This window comes from Tauraco erythrolophus, chromosome 19 (assembly GCF_009769465.1).
Source record: "Tauraco erythrolophus isolate bTauEry1 chromosome 19, bTauEry1.pri, whole genome shotgun sequence".
Taxonomy (NCBI): Eukaryota; Metazoa; Chordata; class Aves; order Musophagiformes; family Musophagidae; genus Tauraco; species Tauraco erythrolophus.
In genome coordinates, this window is record NC_141483.1 from 6,329,561 (window position 1) to 6,347,236 (window position 17,676).

General features: G+C 39.3%; 1 protein-coding gene across 2 annotated transcripts; it reads right to left on the minus strand.

The window, feature by feature from the left end:
• Window positions 1-10,360: 10,360 nt before the first annotated feature.
• SNAP29 (synaptosome associated protein 29) lies at window positions 10,361-17,656 on the minus strand. 2 transcript variants are annotated; one of them, XM_086623653.1, is made up of 5 exons: window positions 17,435-17,656; window positions 15,695-15,891; window positions 14,844-14,929; window positions 13,834-13,917; window positions 10,361-12,517 (listed from the first exon to the last, which is right to left on the minus strand). In XM_086623653.1, the coding sequence occupies exons 1-5, from the start codon at window positions 17,654-17,656 to the stop codon at window positions 12,360-12,362; spliced, it is 747 nt and encodes a 248-aa protein (XP_086479779.1). In that variant the 3' UTR covers window positions 10,361-12,359. The 2 variants fall into 2 exon arrangements, with proteins under 2 accessions (XP_086479779.1, XP_086479778.1); XM_086623652.1 differs by having other exon boundaries at window positions 13,834-13,938.
• Between the last annotated feature and the right edge of the window lie 20 nt (window positions 17,657-17,676).

A 17,676-nucleotide genomic window follows, 5' to 3' on the forward strand; every position in this document is an offset into this window, starting at 1 on the left:
AGTCAAGAACTGACTCCTCTCATCGTCTCCCATCCAGAACTGAGTCTTTGTACATGTCCTGCAGTCATTCTCCATTTTAGTTCAAAATTCCATCAAATAATGTTCTTTTCTGTTGGAATTCAATGCTCCTTTTCCCATCTGTTCTTATTGAACGCATAACTCTGGGTCACGCAAAGCACGCTGAGGCTCTGGATGAGTTTCTTCTGTGGTTTTTGTAAGTTATTGCGCAAGCTCCTGAGAGCAGACTGGTAAAAAATGTAATGTTTTTGAAGAAATGATTCTAAATGTAAAGATTTTGTTGCAGAGTTGTATAATATGTAACTGTTCAATGTTTAAATTCCCGCTCGTTCTTTCTCTGGCAGGAGAAGGTCATTGTACACACTTAGCATTTAAAGGAAATCCTTTGTTATGGTGGATTTAACTCCTGACATGTTCTTGATAAAGGTCACTTTATGAATTTAGTTTGGCATGTGAAGCCCCATCCTGTATTCCCTGTGCATGGAAAGCTCTGCTGGAGATGATAGATTCTGATGGCATTTAATGTCAAAATGAACAGAAGTGTCTAGAGGCAGTAGCAGCGCAGGCTGGAGGTCTTCAGATCCCCTGCAGAGCTAATGCCATAAGGATACATAATTTACTTGTAACTTGCAAACAATATGCCTGTCTTTCCTCCCAGAAGCATTTCCATTTCAAGAAGCCGTTTCTGTCTGTGTGCAGTGCACCGACACTCGTGCTCTCTGTGCATTCGTACAGTCGTTTGGTTCTTCTCTGGACACTTGTGGTCTCGAGGGTTTGCAGCACAGATGCTGAATTACTCGCACAGCAATGTACGAGCTGAAATAGCAACTCCTCCAGCCTGGCCTTGTAAAAACAGAGGTCTGCTGGTCAGTGACGCAAAGCAGAACAAAGGGCACGGGAGTCAACGTCTGTCGTCAAAATCATGACGGATGGGTCAGGACTGCTTGCTACATCAACCTTTTTAGAAGCTGAATTCCCCCAGAGTGTTTTCTCTGGCAATTCATCCATCAAGTGGATGGAGGGTGAACGTGTTCTTTGAAAATATAAAAAGAAATGAGGTAGCTAATGTAAATCAAGTGTGCATCTATTGCTAATTTCACTAGTTCTGGAGTGACAGAGACCTAGCTTTGTAACATAAATACATCAAGTAAAATCTTGGTCTAAATGGTCTGAGTGGTTAAATGCCATTTAGGATAATAACTAGTAAATGTGCATAAATAGGATACAAGAATAAAAGGCTAGAAAGGACCTGGAGGCGTCTCCTGGTTATTACCTCTGTCCTACGACAAGACTGAATGAGCCAATGCTTTCTAATTGCAGATTAATAGGGTGATCTGGGAAATGTGGAATATATTGACTGTTGACTCTTAGGGCCCTTTAGCTATTTCCTTTGAAATAGACCCTTGACAGAGAAACCTTAGTGTTCATTTACTTAACATTGTTATATTGTCCAGGAAATAAGGCCAAGAAAAGCAGAGACCCCATTACATTTTAGAGTATAGTAGTAAACCATGCAGATGGTAAACAGACTTTTAATTTTTTATAGGGCCCTTACAATACATTTCCCCTTCTCTTAATCCTGGAAAGCAGCACTCTCTAAATTCATAAGCTATGAATTCCTGCCATCTCCAGAAGGAAACAAGTCTTTTATGACTATGCTTTCTCTGTTTGCCTGTTTCCTTTTCCCCACTGTAGTAAGTTTTCAGACAATTGGCCAAATTCAGCCATATGTGATGGAGAGGAACAAGCTCAAAGACGCCAGATTTCTGCACATTTCATTAAAACAGGCAGCCAGAGAGTGGAGAGAGAGACTTTTATTTCGAAGGAATGGCTGAAGTGGGAGTTTACTGGCAAATCTATGAAACAGTGAACCCAAATATGGAAAAAAATTTGACCAAGGTCTGCACCTTCTTCAGTTATTTTACTGTTTAGGAAATATTTTTATTCCCTTATGTCCAAATTCCTGCTTTTGTATGGATCTGTACCTTTATCTGCATTAACTTTAAAGACAGGTTCAGAAATTCCCTACTGAAAACACCATTATTTCCTGAACTATGTTCTCCCCTTCAAAACCAGGTTTTTATTAGACCATGTAATGGAATTCTGCGTGACACAAAGGCCTTGGCTTTTTTCTGTCAGCTTGTAGGATTTCAGGAAGCTAAAGGTAAAAGTCACCCTAATTTTCTTACTCTTGGCTTTCTCTGTCTTGAATTGTTTGTGGAACAGGTTTTAATGGAAGTTCTCTGCATTTCATTGTTCTTAATGACACATATTACCTGAATGTAACAGACTGGCTTTTCTGGAACTTCAGTCTTAACTAGAATTTTCAAGACACAAACACAACACAAAGACATTTCCCAGAGAGGTTCAACAACCACGTATGCTTGCTTTTAGATTTTTGAGAAAATAACAAGCAAGATGGCCGAGCTGGAGTAAAATGTAGGTAAGTACAGACTCAGTTGCTCAAGGTTGTCCTAATGAAACGTCTAAATTACCTTAAAAAAAATTCCTACCAGTACTAGCAGAAGCAATATATAAATACTTTTGCTACTCTGTCACTAGAAGGAATTTAGATGACACAATGATTAAGACAGCTGTGCCCCGTTATGCCAGTGCTTTCAGTGTAACTGATACTACTTGTATGAGGGATGCTAAATAAAGGGAGAAAGCCTCTGGTGCAGAGGCAGCCTTAACAAGCACCAGAGGGAATTTACAATCCTATCTTTTTAGAGTATAGTTAATCTTTTTAGAAATAGAAAGGTCTTCCTGAATTTAAAGAGCGTTTGGTACTTCCTGCTTTTCCAAAGGTCTGAGAGGTGCTCTGCAACACAAAAAAAAGACATCAATTTTTGGCAAACTGTGCTGTTCCAGATATGCAAAGTATCTTTAACAAATGCAAAAATAAAAGGGGGAAGCATACAAAGTGCTAGTTAAACCATTTATGTAGCATTTTGTGGTCATACTTCTTTGCAGATTTTTGGTCCCCTGCATGGAAAGAATGTGATCTAATGAAGTATTAATTTCAAAAAGAATGTGTGGAGGTCCAGTTATGCAGTAGCTTTTAGCTGACTCCCTCTTTCTACACCACGCAGTATTACGTCCAGGAAGCAAAGGAATGATTTCTAGTCCCAGTCTCAGAGTTCTCCCCTTCCGTCCTGGCTCTCCGCAAGTCATTTGCTCAGACTCAACTAGACCATGGCGTGGACATGTTTAAAATTCTGGATCAAGTAGAGCTCTGTAGCCAGAGCACATCAGAAGTGAGTCATCTTTGTGTGTTTCTATCCATTTTCATTTCATGAAGATTGAAACGTAACTGCATAATAAGCAGCTCTTCTTTTGTTTCTTTGGTTATGCAGGAAGAAGATAACTAAAGAATTGAAAGAAACAAGTTTAGTGTTAAGAAATAACCATTTTTTTGGGCCCTCCCAAAGATCCTTAAATATCTGCATGTTTCTCTTCTAGCTCAGAATGTGACTGAGACGGCACATGATGTGTTGCCTGATGTAAGAACTGTGCTCAGTTAATGCATATTGCCAAGTTTGTTCTGCAAACAGGAGCCTGATTGGCTCTGTCTGGGCTGTGACTGATCATACTCATTCATTCTTGTCATAAACGATGCAGTTGCATTTGGTGGCGATACCAAGATTCTGGTCAGCGATGGGCACGGTCCCTCTGGTTAGCCAGGCTTCCCGATTCGTGTCACTGCTGTGTCACCTCCTCAGCTGTTGGGTTACGGCGCAACAAGGCAGCGTTTCTTATACTGCTTATCTCAGATATCACTTCCTCTCTGTTCGTCTCCATTCATAGTTACATATGACATGCAGGATTATTTTCAGTTATATTTGGCTTGCATGTAATCCAACTTTCCAGCCCCTCTCGGTATTGTGTAAATACAACAGCAGGGAGAAGCAGCCTTTTGTCCCCTTTGCCAGGAGGATATGCTGAACATCAACATGGACATGTTCCTGAAGACCAAACTGTTTTCTGGAAGTCTGCTCACAGATTTTATAATCCATCTGTTTTCTGTAGAATGCAGTTATTTAAAGCCACAAAGTTCACTTCAGAGACACTGTACAGTAGCTGCTGTTTATGTTGATATTTCTGATGAGGCTCAATATTGTCTATATGCCATTATTTCTCAACACTGCCTTTAATTGCCTCTACCAAAGTTACATATTATCCCTCCCGGCTGTTCACACACAGATTTTTTTTTGTTACTTGGCAATCTTCCAGTCACTCCAACTACAGACATAGGTACTAAAACAGCAGAGTGGTTGATAAGAGTCAAAATAAAACTGCATCAGGTTATACTACATGGCCTACAGATGACTCAATAATTAACAGGGCATTCGAGAACGTCATGAGAAGTTCTCTTCCTTTCCTTAAGACTGTTCATTTTAAGGATTTGGGCAGGAACACAACAAGGTTTTAGAGGCTTAACAAATCTCTCTCCAAATGTTATCCAATATATTATTTATCACTACTCCAAGGAAGGGTAAGCCAGAATTAATGATTCTCTCAAATCCCAAATGAAAATTGTTCTTACAGGGCTTGGCTTCATAACCCTGACACTAGAGACACCTGGGGAAGCAGAGACATTCCTTGGAGACTCACGCAGATCATGAACACGGTCAGACTGACTCCACAGTACATCTACATGTGCCTAACTGCAAAGATATACGGAAGCTTAATAGTTTTAAAGTGACACTTGACATAAATACATGCCTATTTCTTAAGTAAGTATATTCTTGAATTAAGGCTCTAGCTTGTGCCTTCTAATGCACCCAAACCCCACTGACCTGTTGTTGCCCCTAGCAGCTAGTGTCCAGTGATACATGGCAACCAGCACTGTGCTGCTGTACCCCACGGTGAAGAGCTGCTTTGGTTGTGCTGGTCATCTTACCTCATTTGGGCACAGGTGAAGCCCTCAGGCTCCTGGCAGGCTGCCACTGTAAACCCAGCATAGCACATGTTAGCTTGAGTGGGGAATAAGGCCTCAATATTGCATGTCAAACATTGATTAGTAAAGCAGGCAATTGAAAAAAGTGTTTGTTTAGCTTACAGAGATTACGGAAAGGAAAACAGCTCCAGAAAGTCAAAGCTAGAAATGCTAGAGCAGTCAGGTACGTCAGATTCCTAAGAATGAGCTTCCTTTCCACCACCTTCAGCTGCAAGGATGATGCTCTGACTACACTGTCTCTCTCAGACACGGAGCTGGACAAGCAGTTGAAACACAGCTGAACAAAGAGCCATTCAAAAGGGTCGAGAGCAAGGATTCAGGCAATAAAATAAACACCTGGAGATGGAAAAAATTCTTCTCTATTTTCCCTCCCACATGTTTTGGAATCCTTGTGCCAGGAAATTATTAAATCACACAAATTTCAATAATGAATGCATTTCTTGGATGGCACATGAAATTGCTGAGGGATATGGCTAAGGAAAATAAAAACTAAGTCAGTGGTGATGAAAGATCAGATAGAGCAGCTAGACTACAATTTATACAGACTTTTATATGACACAAACGCGAGTTTGTAGCATGCTAGAGTTGTTCTGTGGCTTAATAAGGTTGGTGCATTGATAACAGGACCCTGACAAGATAAGAGTTTTCCCACCTGCGCTTTGCTTAATGTTGCAGTTCAGTTTTAGTTCATTAGATCTTGCTAAACATGTACCAAGAAAAACTAACACATCACTGAATTATTGCAACTATGTCATTTAGAAAAGAACACCCCCCTCTATCACAATACAGTATGTTTGATTAATATTTTCTTTCTGTCAGGCTCAGGCACAACTGAACACGGAGCATGCGGACGAGGGGCAGGAGGAGGCAGCCGACGCGCCGGGCATAGCAAAGCAGGCTGCTGCATTGTCACCGACCGCGCTTGTGTTGCTGTTCTGAGCACACGTGGTGAGGGGTAAGTGTAATCCCAAAGGCAGAGACTGAGGATTAGCACCCACAAATGCTGCTAGCTCCTCTCTATACTATATGACCATGTGCACCTTTGGGAATAAAAATAAATGCCAGAAATGTCAAACATTAGATGCAAAGACTGGGGTTGCACAGAAATTCTAAGAGAAATCTGGGGCTCAAATCTTAGGGCAAGCAAGTCAGATTTTACTACCTACATAATTTGAACTCATTTGGGACTGGCAAAATTAATACACTGATAAGAGCATATGGAAGAAAAGCTCTTCTGTTAGCTGTTTCATTCCCTTAGGATGGAGAGTGGGTGAATTTAAAGGATGAAGGAGCAAGGAAGAAATTGTGAAACACATAGGAAATGGTCACTGAGTCAAAGCAAACTGTTAGATTAATAACTTGATTGAATGTAGGGAGAAAAGTCAGGAATAAAAAAGCCTGGACTGTACCTATTTTACAAAATATGTAATGTCAGTAAGAAATTTTGTTGAGTTTTTGTTGGGTTTGTTTTTTTTTTTTTTTTGAGACCAAAGGCAAAAAAAAACCTGTATAATTTTTTCCAACAGCTCTAACATGCCTGTTCTTGAATTATAAGCTTTTTTTAGGCAATGTCTTGTATTTTCTAGGGCTATCAGCACCCGACAGACATTCCAAACTATAGTTTTCTTTGTATGCTGAAGGGTTAATACATACAGCATGGCCTGGTGGCACACTTCATACTCTTGCTGCCCTGGCTGACTCTGGAAGACTGAGACACACACTGGAGCTGGGCAAAGGTTTGTTCTTCCAATCGATAGAAATTCTCATGGCTCTTCAGAGTGCTGATGTGCAGGCAGAGCTCCCTGTTGGCAAACGACTGCTATCCATTAACAGAAAGAACAGATTAACAATCAATGTGTAGGAAAAAGAAGGATCATCTAGAACAAAGATGCCAAGGAGGTCTGTTGTTTTCCCCAAAAAATCCACAGCTAGAGCTCGAAGCCCATTTTCTAGAAGGTTCTGCCTTGCCAACGGCTAAGTCACAATCCACCTAGACTTTTTACATCTGAGGCAGAGCTCCAAAGTCACTGCCTGGCATTCAGGGATTTTCCTGATTTGGCAGTCTGTTTATTCTGGGGGCACCTCCCAGTTTTCTTTCAAGTGAGCCTTACTGAGCCTTCAGTGCTGGCGCCAATGCAGTTCTTCATATTTTCCCATTTCAGGATTACATAAAATATTTATTTGGAAGAAAACAAACCAACCAACCACCTACCAAAATGAAATGAAAATTGTAGAACTCCCTCATAAAACCAAACCTCTTTTCAGAAGCAGGGAAAAGGGAAAAACCATGGGGGTCCTGCATTCCAACGGCACCTCTCTGCCTGGTTTTACATACTTGCATGAGCAACTTCCTTTTACCTCCTCTTCTCCCTCATTTCCCAGAAAGGCAGAGGCTGTGCTGTAAGCAAAGTCCTGAGAAAACACAGAAAGTGTTGAAATGCCTGACCAACCATAAACAAACAGATTTGCATGAAATACTCTCTTCTAAGTCTCAAAAACTGATTCTCCATGCGAGCAGAGCAAGTTAATAATATTCCTAGCAGAAATCCAAGATCCACTGCCTTGCTCCATTCCCCACCATCTTCCACTAGCCTCTTTGCATTATTTCGCTTTTTCCATATGCAACAATAAGGTGCAAAGAGGGAAGAGCTCTCAGTTCCCATTTGTTGAGGAGCTCTTAGCACAAAGGCAGTAAAACAAAGTTATCTGAATTTTAAAATCCTGTCAACCTCTCTGGCATATTGACTTTCCCTTTTCAGAGCTTTTGTAATAGCAGTTCTGAATCTCTGCTTTACGGTATCAAACAAGATTAATTACAACAAAAAAAATTGTCAGAAGCCAAGTTCTTCCCTTCATATACAGACAAGAACCTAATTGAAGGTCAGGAGATTCTGAAGTTTTCTGCCATCACCAAATTTGGGACCACACAACAATATTACGTACCTGAAGTTTTCCAGATGGTTTTTTTTTGGCTTACTCCTGTTCTGCCCAACTCATTCATGCATACATCATTTGTGATATTCCTGATAATACCAAGCACTATGGCAAGATAACTTTTCAAGTAACAACTTGAATTATTTTATCACTACAAGTTAAAGTTTTGCAAAAATAAATGCCTATTTGCATTCCTCTTTCAGGATCAAAAAGAATATACTCAAGTAGAAATGTAGTACCCTCTTTTTATTCCCGGAAAACAAACCTCACCAGCTGCAAAATTACTTCTGTTCTGGCACAAACTTAACAGACTACATCCAGCATTTAAACAGTTCTTACTGTGGGAAAGAAGTGTCAATGAAATTGTAATCAAAGAATTATGGGAAATAAACACAAAACCTCTCCATTAACCATAAGCACCTTTATTGGCCGTCATACCATTCAACACTTATTTCATTTAATCTCCTAAATTGCTGAACTACGGTCCAGTTTAGCATTTAACTAAAAGACATTTCAATTTGACTTATATAAAAAATGTTATACCCGGGTGGCACAGAATTAAAGTACTATTAAAAAAAGGCATAGACACAAATAATCACCACCTGTGATTTTGAAAATTAAGCCCCATATATTTCAAAGTCGAAATTAACACATCTCCATATGATGTTACGCTTGTAAAAATGCCTACAAAAATCAGCTTGTTCAGAAGGCAGAGTGGTTGGAAAGTATTTTCTCTTTCACCATTTAACAAATGACATCACAGAGACCACTAGGCAGCAAAACATTTCAGAGAGATTTCACACATAAACCCCCAACACCATACAGTGTCCCAACGATCTCAGTAGGCCAACAGAGTTCAGCACAGCAATAAATCTTTGTAGTATAGACTAAAATTCAGCTACGCATCATTTGTTACAATTTTTAATTCAATTCTCAGGAAATTTAAAAATCAAATACGCTTAGGAATCTAGTAGTCAGATACTAGTTATTCCCACTTTTTTTTTTCTTGCTGTTTTTAGAATATGTCTTCTTATATCTATGTTAGGAAGGGTCTGCTACTTCCTGGTGTCTAACACCTCTTCAAAAATGTATTAGCACACTTTTTGAGAAGCAACAAAACCTCCTTTTATAAGGAAGTCTTAAATTTTTTTTTGTACTCTTCTTCTTACATTAATATTAAACTTCTACTCAAGCCAGCAAGAATAAAATTAACCAAAGCTATTTTGCTACAAGGACATCCATTCTTATGACAACATGAGTATTTAGGCAAAATTGTTTAACTTACCAAGCTAACACCTGAGTGTAAATTTAATTTCTTCTGAAAGTCCTATGCCCTACACGAAGTATGTTTTTCAATAGTATCTAAGAAGAAATAAAGCTATATCAGGAAATAGTAAGAAAAGCTACTGAAGTAAGTCCTTCATAGCACATGCAAAATGACATTTCCTGGAAAGGCAAAAATCATGTGATTTTCTTCCTTTAAATTTCCCCTTTCTGCAGGATAGAAAGTTATTCTAACGAGCAGAAAAAATACTACTCATCACCACTACGAAACAGTGTTGTCTCCTTATGTCAGTTAAACTTAAGTTCTTTATTGGCATAAAGCATCTTGTACGAAAGCTGAGAAAAGGAATTCAGTTTGTAGCAGAAATTAATTTATACCTTGTGCAATCTTTTTTCCCCACAAAAGAAATCCTCTGTGGGAAATAACCCTTTAAAACAAGGTCATTAAAAAAATCAAAACAATAAATAGAGGAGGAAAGCCTAAGCAAAGACATACATTACTGAGACTCTGAAAGAGGCTTTTAGAAGAGATGAGAATTTAGACCTCTGTGTAACTTCTAGGTTTCTAGTCTGCTTGGATCACAAGGTTCTCAAAGCAGAAAGAGATGTATTTTTTTATTCCCCTTCCCTGCCTTTGTTTTTAAAGGCATGAAATACATCCAGGATGCAGTAAACATTTTGTAAGGCTAATACAACCAAACAGTTGACCAAAAACTTGAGTTCGTTTTATAAAATAATTTAGGCTGAAAAAATGGAATAGCTTAGATCAGAAAGGCAATACACTTCACTCTTAAACCAACCAAAATTTTTGCTTGGATTCCAGCTCCACCTTTTTTATTACATATATATATATATATATATATATATCCTCCAGCTACATTTTCCCTCCGTTAACCGTAACTTAGTGGAAAAGGTCAGCCTACATCCTAGTTATCAAAGTCTTACTTTGGAAAAACATAGCTGTGAAGTAGTTGTATACAGGTGAAGGCAGATTTCACACTAAAAGGAGTGTTATTAATTACAGTGCAGTTCTTTTAGTATTCTCTTCTCTAGAGAAAATTTATAAATCCTTTCCAAGATGCAAATGTGTCTGTTAACTAATACTGGGATACAAAAAAGTACAATTCTTTTCACCCTTTTTATTCAAAGAAGAAAGTCAAATAAACTAAACAGGTATAATCAAAATTTCCTTCACTGAGGTACTTAACATTTTGAAAAGTAATGATTGCTATCATTTACTGAATAAATATATGAACTCTCTTGAGACATTAAATCATATAATTGATAATATTCTAAAAGAGTGAGAAAGAATTAATCATGGTGTACACCCAAAAAGTTAGATGATACATTGCTATTAATAAGGTTTTTCAAGTTTCCAAGTGAGCATAAACAACAAAGTGAAAATTAAAAAGCAATTAAAGGTACTCAGTAGCTCTTGAAGTTTTATGTCCCTGCAAATTGCACCATTTTCAGGGACTGAAATCAATGACATCAGTAACACAAGGTGAAACAGGCTCACCTTAAATCTAATTCACAACGCTACTTTGCTAGTAATCCCAGCAATAATTGTTTTTTCCGTATACTATACCCAAGAAGTGTAGCTTTTTTAGTGATGCATTTTTCTACAACTGAACTTTCAGGAGACACAGTAAAAGAAGAAAGGCTCAAGTTTTTAACAATTAACTTTAACAATTGGGTGCACTTTGTAGCAAGTGAGCTCAAGGTAACAAACCCCTAAAAAAGGAAAGAGGAGAGTGGGAATGCGATGTTCATGAAGGATATAAGCTTGATAGCCCTAAACACCAAGGTCTTCCTTCAATTCATGAGATAATGTGGCACCAGCTCAGGAAAGTAACTGTCTCTTCTTTGCCACTCATTGTCATTTGTGACAGGGAGCGCTGCAAGACTGACAGGTCCCTTGGCCTCTCCAAACCAAAATCACTTATTTGTTCTCAACACAGACAGCAAGTTCTCATTGTCATGTCTTCAGGCTGGAGCAGAACTGCAAGTATTTTGTTCTACAGTGCTATTTACAAAAGAATAAAACAAATCGGAAGGCCCAACTTGTACATGGAAGACTCAAAAACATTTTTGAGCTTTTCTTCATTTGCAGGAACTTTTCATACCTGCTAAGCCAACGCAGAAGTGTGAATCGTAGATGCACTTCTTAAAAACAGTCACCTTACCTAGGAAAACACAGCATTTGCTCAAGCTCTAATCACATTTGAAATAAATGTTGAAGAACAATCTCCTATGATCTGTGCAATATCAGACCAACTCTCCATTTCTAAAATGGAAGCTATTTTTCAAATAACCACCTAACTGAATAGGCTGAGAAAGAACAGAAAGTAAAAAACAGTGTCAATTTCTACAAAACAATCTTTAGGAAAACATACATTTAAGTCCTGATTTTGTTACCCAAACTTTTTGGGTCACTGTCAACCAACATTTCTTGCAGACCATAAGATACCATCAGAGATCTTTACTGAAAATACTGTAAAGGTGATAACATTTAGTGACCCAAACATAAAAACCACAGTTTGTGGGTCCACCATTTGGCAAAAGTCATCTTAGGAAAGGGAACATGCACAGGATATTATCATTACTGCATGACACTTGATATTTTTAACTCCCACTGAACAGTGCGTTCCTTAAGCCCCAGAAACACCAGAGGACAGTCACTTTGAGTTATTTTTACAGCTGGAAATCGGCATTTTTTCAGAATTTAAAATAGCTGTAGGTAAACAGAATTAGCAACACTTGTTCTGAACAAAGCAGCACATTCTGTTTCCTGCCCCCTCCCCAAAACAGAGGCAAAACGTAGTTACTTTTCTCATCACAGCTCCCAGGCCCTGGACACTGAAGCTTTGTCGATGGCAAATTCCTCCACGCGCGTGACGCACAGTTACACAGCTGAGCACGGTCTCCAGCACAAAAGCTTTTACCAACTGCTGAGAGATTTCACTCAACACAGACTTTTCCCATGTACATTCAGAAGAAACTTAAGGTATTATGCTGCACTTAAGATTATGCAATTTTAATGACAACAAAATCAATAACGTATCAGAAAGAAAAGAAACAGATCTTGTCCAAGATTTTTTTAAGATTGGTTAAGACATCCAAAGAAGTACTGACGCTGGACAAAAAAGTTGCCCAAAATCTTTTAAAGCTGTCGGACTTTTTTGTCAGTGCTTTTAATATTGACGTCCAGTGTCTCTACTTTTTTTGTTAGCCGATCCAGCATATCATCTTGCTCATCTATTTCTGTCTGCAGACCAAGAGCTAGGTTTTTCAGACGACTCAACCCAGAAGACATTTCATCTGTCAATGAAGATAGGGATCGTAAGGAATCAAAGTAGTACAAAGCATACTGTTTAGATGGGCACTATCGGGATTCCCTCTTCTCCAGAACCCTGGGTAGGAAAATGTTCGTTGAGACTGCTCACATCTGAGTGTTCTTCAATAGTGGAAACACGGATACTTTCACACTGCCACCGCATTACTCCTGAAAGTAATCACCTCCTCCTTTTTTCCTTTACAAGTTAACTAAAAATGCTTAAAACCAAATTGGATCTTTATAGTATAAAGACCCCTCTCTTGGGTCTCTATATTATTAAAATTACATACCCTGTAATGTTGACTTTTTTAAAAGCACACTTCATAGAAAATGGGGTACATCTTTTCTCAGCACAGTGTATACAATGCACTCACTATCTCCATCGCTTTTCTTTAAACTTCATGCAGAAATATAATCAATACTCTGAAGATTTAAGCAGTTAGTTATGTAACACAGATGAAAAATCCCATTTCCAGATTGTCTAATTTGGCTACAGGAGACTATTTTATTGCATGACTGATTGGTATAAGCACTTCTGAGGCTAGTAAGTTTTGCACAGCTTGGGAGTAGAACAAATACGCTTCCATTAACTCTTATGCTTGACTATTTCTCTTTGATCTACTCTTTTCTGCTTTCTTTCCAATCTCGTCTTTCTAGGTCAGCTAAACAGTGACACATGTAAACAAAGAGACACTTTGTGTATATGCTACAGAACAAAGGAAGAGAAAGTCAGCTGAATGTTTTTTAAAGTAATAAAAGAAATGCAGCAAATTCACAAATTAAATATTTAATGACTTTCAATTCTTCTATTTTCTGCAAAACATGTTTATTTCAAAAGCTGTGCACAGTTGTAAATTCTTTGGGTTCAAACTGCTGTACAATTTAATATCTGAGTTTAACTGTCAGGTGAGTTGAATGCATCTTTCCATGTAAGTTAAGCTTAAGAAAAAGAGGTAGTAAGTATCCACACTGGTATAATCTGGATGTCAATTTGAAGCAGTATTTCCTTATTAATATTACTAATCCCTGCTTAAGATTTTTTTTTTTTTAGTCTCTTTGCTCAGGGACTAAAATCTAAGTATTTATTTTTAAAGCACAAGCATGGTGTAGAAGAGTTCCTCCATGTATATAGTTTTGAAATGCAGAATACAAGCAAATGATTTTTTTAATTATCAAATTTCACATGTGAACTAAATGAACAAGTGTTTGTTGACAATATATTACTTAGTAATTTTCACTGGCTTAAGAACCAAAAATTGAAAATCATATTCCATCAAACAGCTTCAATTTTCTCACTCACCTAAATTGTTATCAATTTTCTGGTGGTAAGCTCGTAGGTGTTGGTTCTTCGGATAGGAATCCCTTTGCACTGAAGAAACTAGATCTTCTTTGCTGAAATCACTGTCTGTTAGGAGTATAAAATATAGAATATTATATAATAAAAAAAGCTAGCAAGAAGAAGTTTAGAGTTTTAGAAGGGCTATTTAAAATAAAAACACCCACACTTCAACAAAAGCAGGTAGGTTGGTAACTTCTACCAGTGGTTAGCGGTCCCCCCGGTCAAGCCACCAGAGAGTTTTCTGCTCTCTATTGGACAGACCTTTAACATTACGTGGAGTCGAATGGAGATTAATGTTACCAAAAAGCATTTCTTTACTTACAGAACTGCAACTATAAACACACCTTGCTGCCTTCTCACTAACTAAATAATGGAATCCCACTTTAAAAAGGAACAGTTACTTTGTACATAAAAGTCATCACAGAAGTCAAGGCATTGTGAGAACAGGGAACAAGACCAAACCCTGAACACTTTCTTGTGTGAATCAAGTAACGATTTCAGTATGAAGAGTTACAGTCCATGTTCAAAATAACATGGAAAACATATCTGAAAACTATGACAAACAATGATTAAAAAGAACCTCTGAACACACAAATTAACATTTTTGGCAAACATAGGACAACGCTGCCTGCACATTATGTGGATTCTTGGCTACAGTCTCCTCTGTGCAAATATAAGCACTAGATGCTTTTAAAGTCTTTAGTGGATATTGCATAAATCCCCCATAGGAAGGACTAAATAAAATCTGTATCCAAGTAAAAAATTTTCAGGTCTTCAGGATGGGTATAAAGAGTTTTAGGGGAAATAATTCCTTAGAATTCAAAGCCATGAAGGCTGGGATACAAACGTCCAGACATTAGGCAGCCATGCAAGTCAGCAGTCAGGCAGGCTGAAGGGTCTCTGCCTTCACCACTGCGCAAGTTTGCCCCACGTTGACAATGGACATGCTGTGTAAAATCAAGTTAACAAACCTGAATTATCTAGCTTCCTTAAATTTGGATGACTTTCCTGGTATTTTGACTCTTGTTCTTTACTGGACATCATTGCTTCTTTTAATCTGGTAGTAAAGAGAATAAAAAGAAAACATTCGTATGGACCACAGGCTTCATTCTGGATCCGTTAAATACGGACAGGTATCAAATTTATACAAAAGCAGCAAATCCGTTAGCCCTGATCCAACATGTGCCTTTAAAATGAACTATTAGCATTTGTCTTCAGTGAAAGCAGAACTGGTCACTTTAGTGCTGAAAATAGCATATGGAAACTTTGATATCAAAACTGAAACCATACCTTCCATCCCGGAGGCAACCTACTCCTTTCCTCTAGCGGAGGACAGAGAGGGAAGGGAAGGGAGAACTCAATCCATGCAGCATTACCAGGCTTTACATAAATTTCTCAGGTGAAGAGAGACAAGTACTGTAAGACACAGTACTTTCACAGCAATTAAGTTTTATTTACAGCACTTAAAAAAAAAGCTGGAGAAATACACATAATATTTAAGGGAAGCACATCAATGCTACACATCACAATTTCCTGATGAGACTGAAGTAAACGTGGTAATTCAGAAGACTCTAAAGACTTACTTATGTAATTTTGTGCAAGGGTTTGAATTAATTTCCCACAAATATGAAGTTATTCTCACCTCTACAAATACAAATAAAAGCAAAAACACTTTTCTCAGAGTTAAAGAAAAAAGGGAGCTAGACACCATCTCAGGAGTTTACATGACAGAATCAACAGACCTTTTAAGTTCTGATTTCTGGTGACATTTTGGAAATAACTGTGGGAGAGAAACCCCAAGTAAAATGTTTATTTTACTTACCTACTGTTGGCATAATACTCAGGAGTTCCATTCTGCTCTGGCTTGCTCTCTGGAGGTTTGGCTTTGAAGTAGCTTACCAAGCCCCCCCAAACACTCTTGATGCTGTTTATGTGCCTTTGACTAGTCTTTAAGTCCTGGTCCATTTTATCCACCATCTGTTCTGTGCGCTTCAGTGCCTCTCCTTGACGTACAAGCTCCTAACAGGAATTGACAGGAAAAGAGAAGCTAGTAAACCATGACAAACTGAAACATCAAACGTATTTAACAGACACTTTACAGAACAGAGTTCCTTCAACCATGTGGGTTATTTCTAAAGGTGTACAGCTTTTTCACTTTGCTCCTCTTCCTCCAGGGCATTTCAATCAAGAGTTGCTAGTCAGCCATAGCATTAACCAGCTATAAAATCCTCATCACTATGCAATGCCAGGTTCCTGACACCTACTACAAACAACATCCAGGAATTTTCTGTATTGGCCTTTTGTCAGGTTGACATTTATAGCTCTTCTTGATGGAACAAGCACTGCACCAGATGGGTGATGTAGTGAAAATGCAAAGGTTTATGGCAGGGAAATGAGCAAGCAGAACCATTTCTAGTTGTGAATGACACCTTCATTGAGAAGAGATACTATTTTCACATTCCTGGGATGTTCCTGATAATTTAGAATCTGAATAACCAAAGGAAAGAAACACAAAAAGAATATTTTTATACTGCAGGAATAATCTTTTAGCTAATACTAATAGTGCAAGATGCAGAAATTTTAATGTATACAATTGTATTATTTTCTCATTCAGCAGCACAAACACTATTCCAAAGTAATCCAAAGATTAATTCTAGCAGGAAAGTTGCCCACAGCTAACACTAGTGCAAAACAAAGAAGTTGTGTTCATACTGTTTCTAAACTTTGGGGAATTCTAGTTGAATATTCCCCCCCGCCCCCCTGAACAAAGCAGCAAACACATACAATTCGAGTTTGACCACAAGCCCTGTGCAAAGTCCAAATTCTTGATTCCTCATTTGTGCTTTTCTGGACAAACAAATCACGAGGCCACAGGTTTGCAGAAGTGCCGCTAAGAACCCTCTTCAGCACAAGCACCTATTGCAGACTGTGGATGCCCTCGGGTCAATTTAGGCAACCGCAATACTGACGCTCCAGGAAACATCCCATTAGCAGGTGACACAACGGACTAGACCTTTATGAGCGATGTCCCTGAGTATGAACTCTATTCCGAAGCAAGGCCAGAAGAATGAAGGAAGTGATTGATCGGGATGAAGTGAGCGCATCACCAACAACTAACAAGGCAGGCTCTTTAATCAAGAGAATTACTGAAAACTTTTTAGTCTGATAAAAATGGGCATAAACACCATAAATAATAATTGTTAAACGCAGCTGTAAACAAAACCGAGTCCTATTCTCAGTATTTTATAGACAGAAAGGCTCTAACTGGGATTTTTCCTCAAAAAACCTCCTCCCAGAAAAACGGTCTGCAGTAACAGAGGGGTATGTCGTCTCCGAAACACTAAACAACTCCAAAAAGAAATGTTTCGGGAGATTCGGGGAAAAAAAGCCGCCTCCCCTCCAGGAGATTTAGGCCGGACGCTCCTCCCGGGGGGCGGCAGGCGCAGGGCAGCCGCCGGTGCGGGCGGCCGGTACCCGGCAGCCGCCGCAGGGGGAGCGGGCTCCCTTCTCGGTTCGCCCCCCGCTCCGCCGAGCTGTGCTGCCCCGCGGGGCCGTGACCCACCTCGGAGGCCGCCACGCCGATCCGCTCGGACTCGTAGAGCAGCGAGAGGGAGCGGGCGGTGCTGTCGGCGGTGGCGGCGGAGCGGCGCAGCACCTCCTGTTGCAGGTACCGCTGCCGCTCGGCGCCGCCTGCCTCCCCGCTGCCCTTCGGCGGCCACGCCGCCGCCTCCTCCTCTTCCTCGTCCGCAGCGAAAGGGTTGTAGCTCCTTGGGAGGGCCGACATGGCGCCGCGAAGGAAGCGCC

Bases quoted from the DNA above. Each gene is read 5' to 3' on its own strand.
- SNAP29 (XM_086623652.1), bottom strand. From the start codon at position 17,656: ATGTCGGCCCTCCCAAGGAGCTACAACCCTTTCGCTGCGGACGAGGAA. The intron at 14,930-15,694 runs GTAAGTAAAATA...CTTTACTACCAG, and splicing joins GAGTATTATGCCAACAGTAG to ATTAAAAGAAGCAATGATGT. The intron at 13,939-14,843 runs GTTTGTTAACTT...TACTCCTAACAG, and splicing joins AAGGAAGCTAGATAATTCAG to ACAGTGATTTCAGCAAAGAA.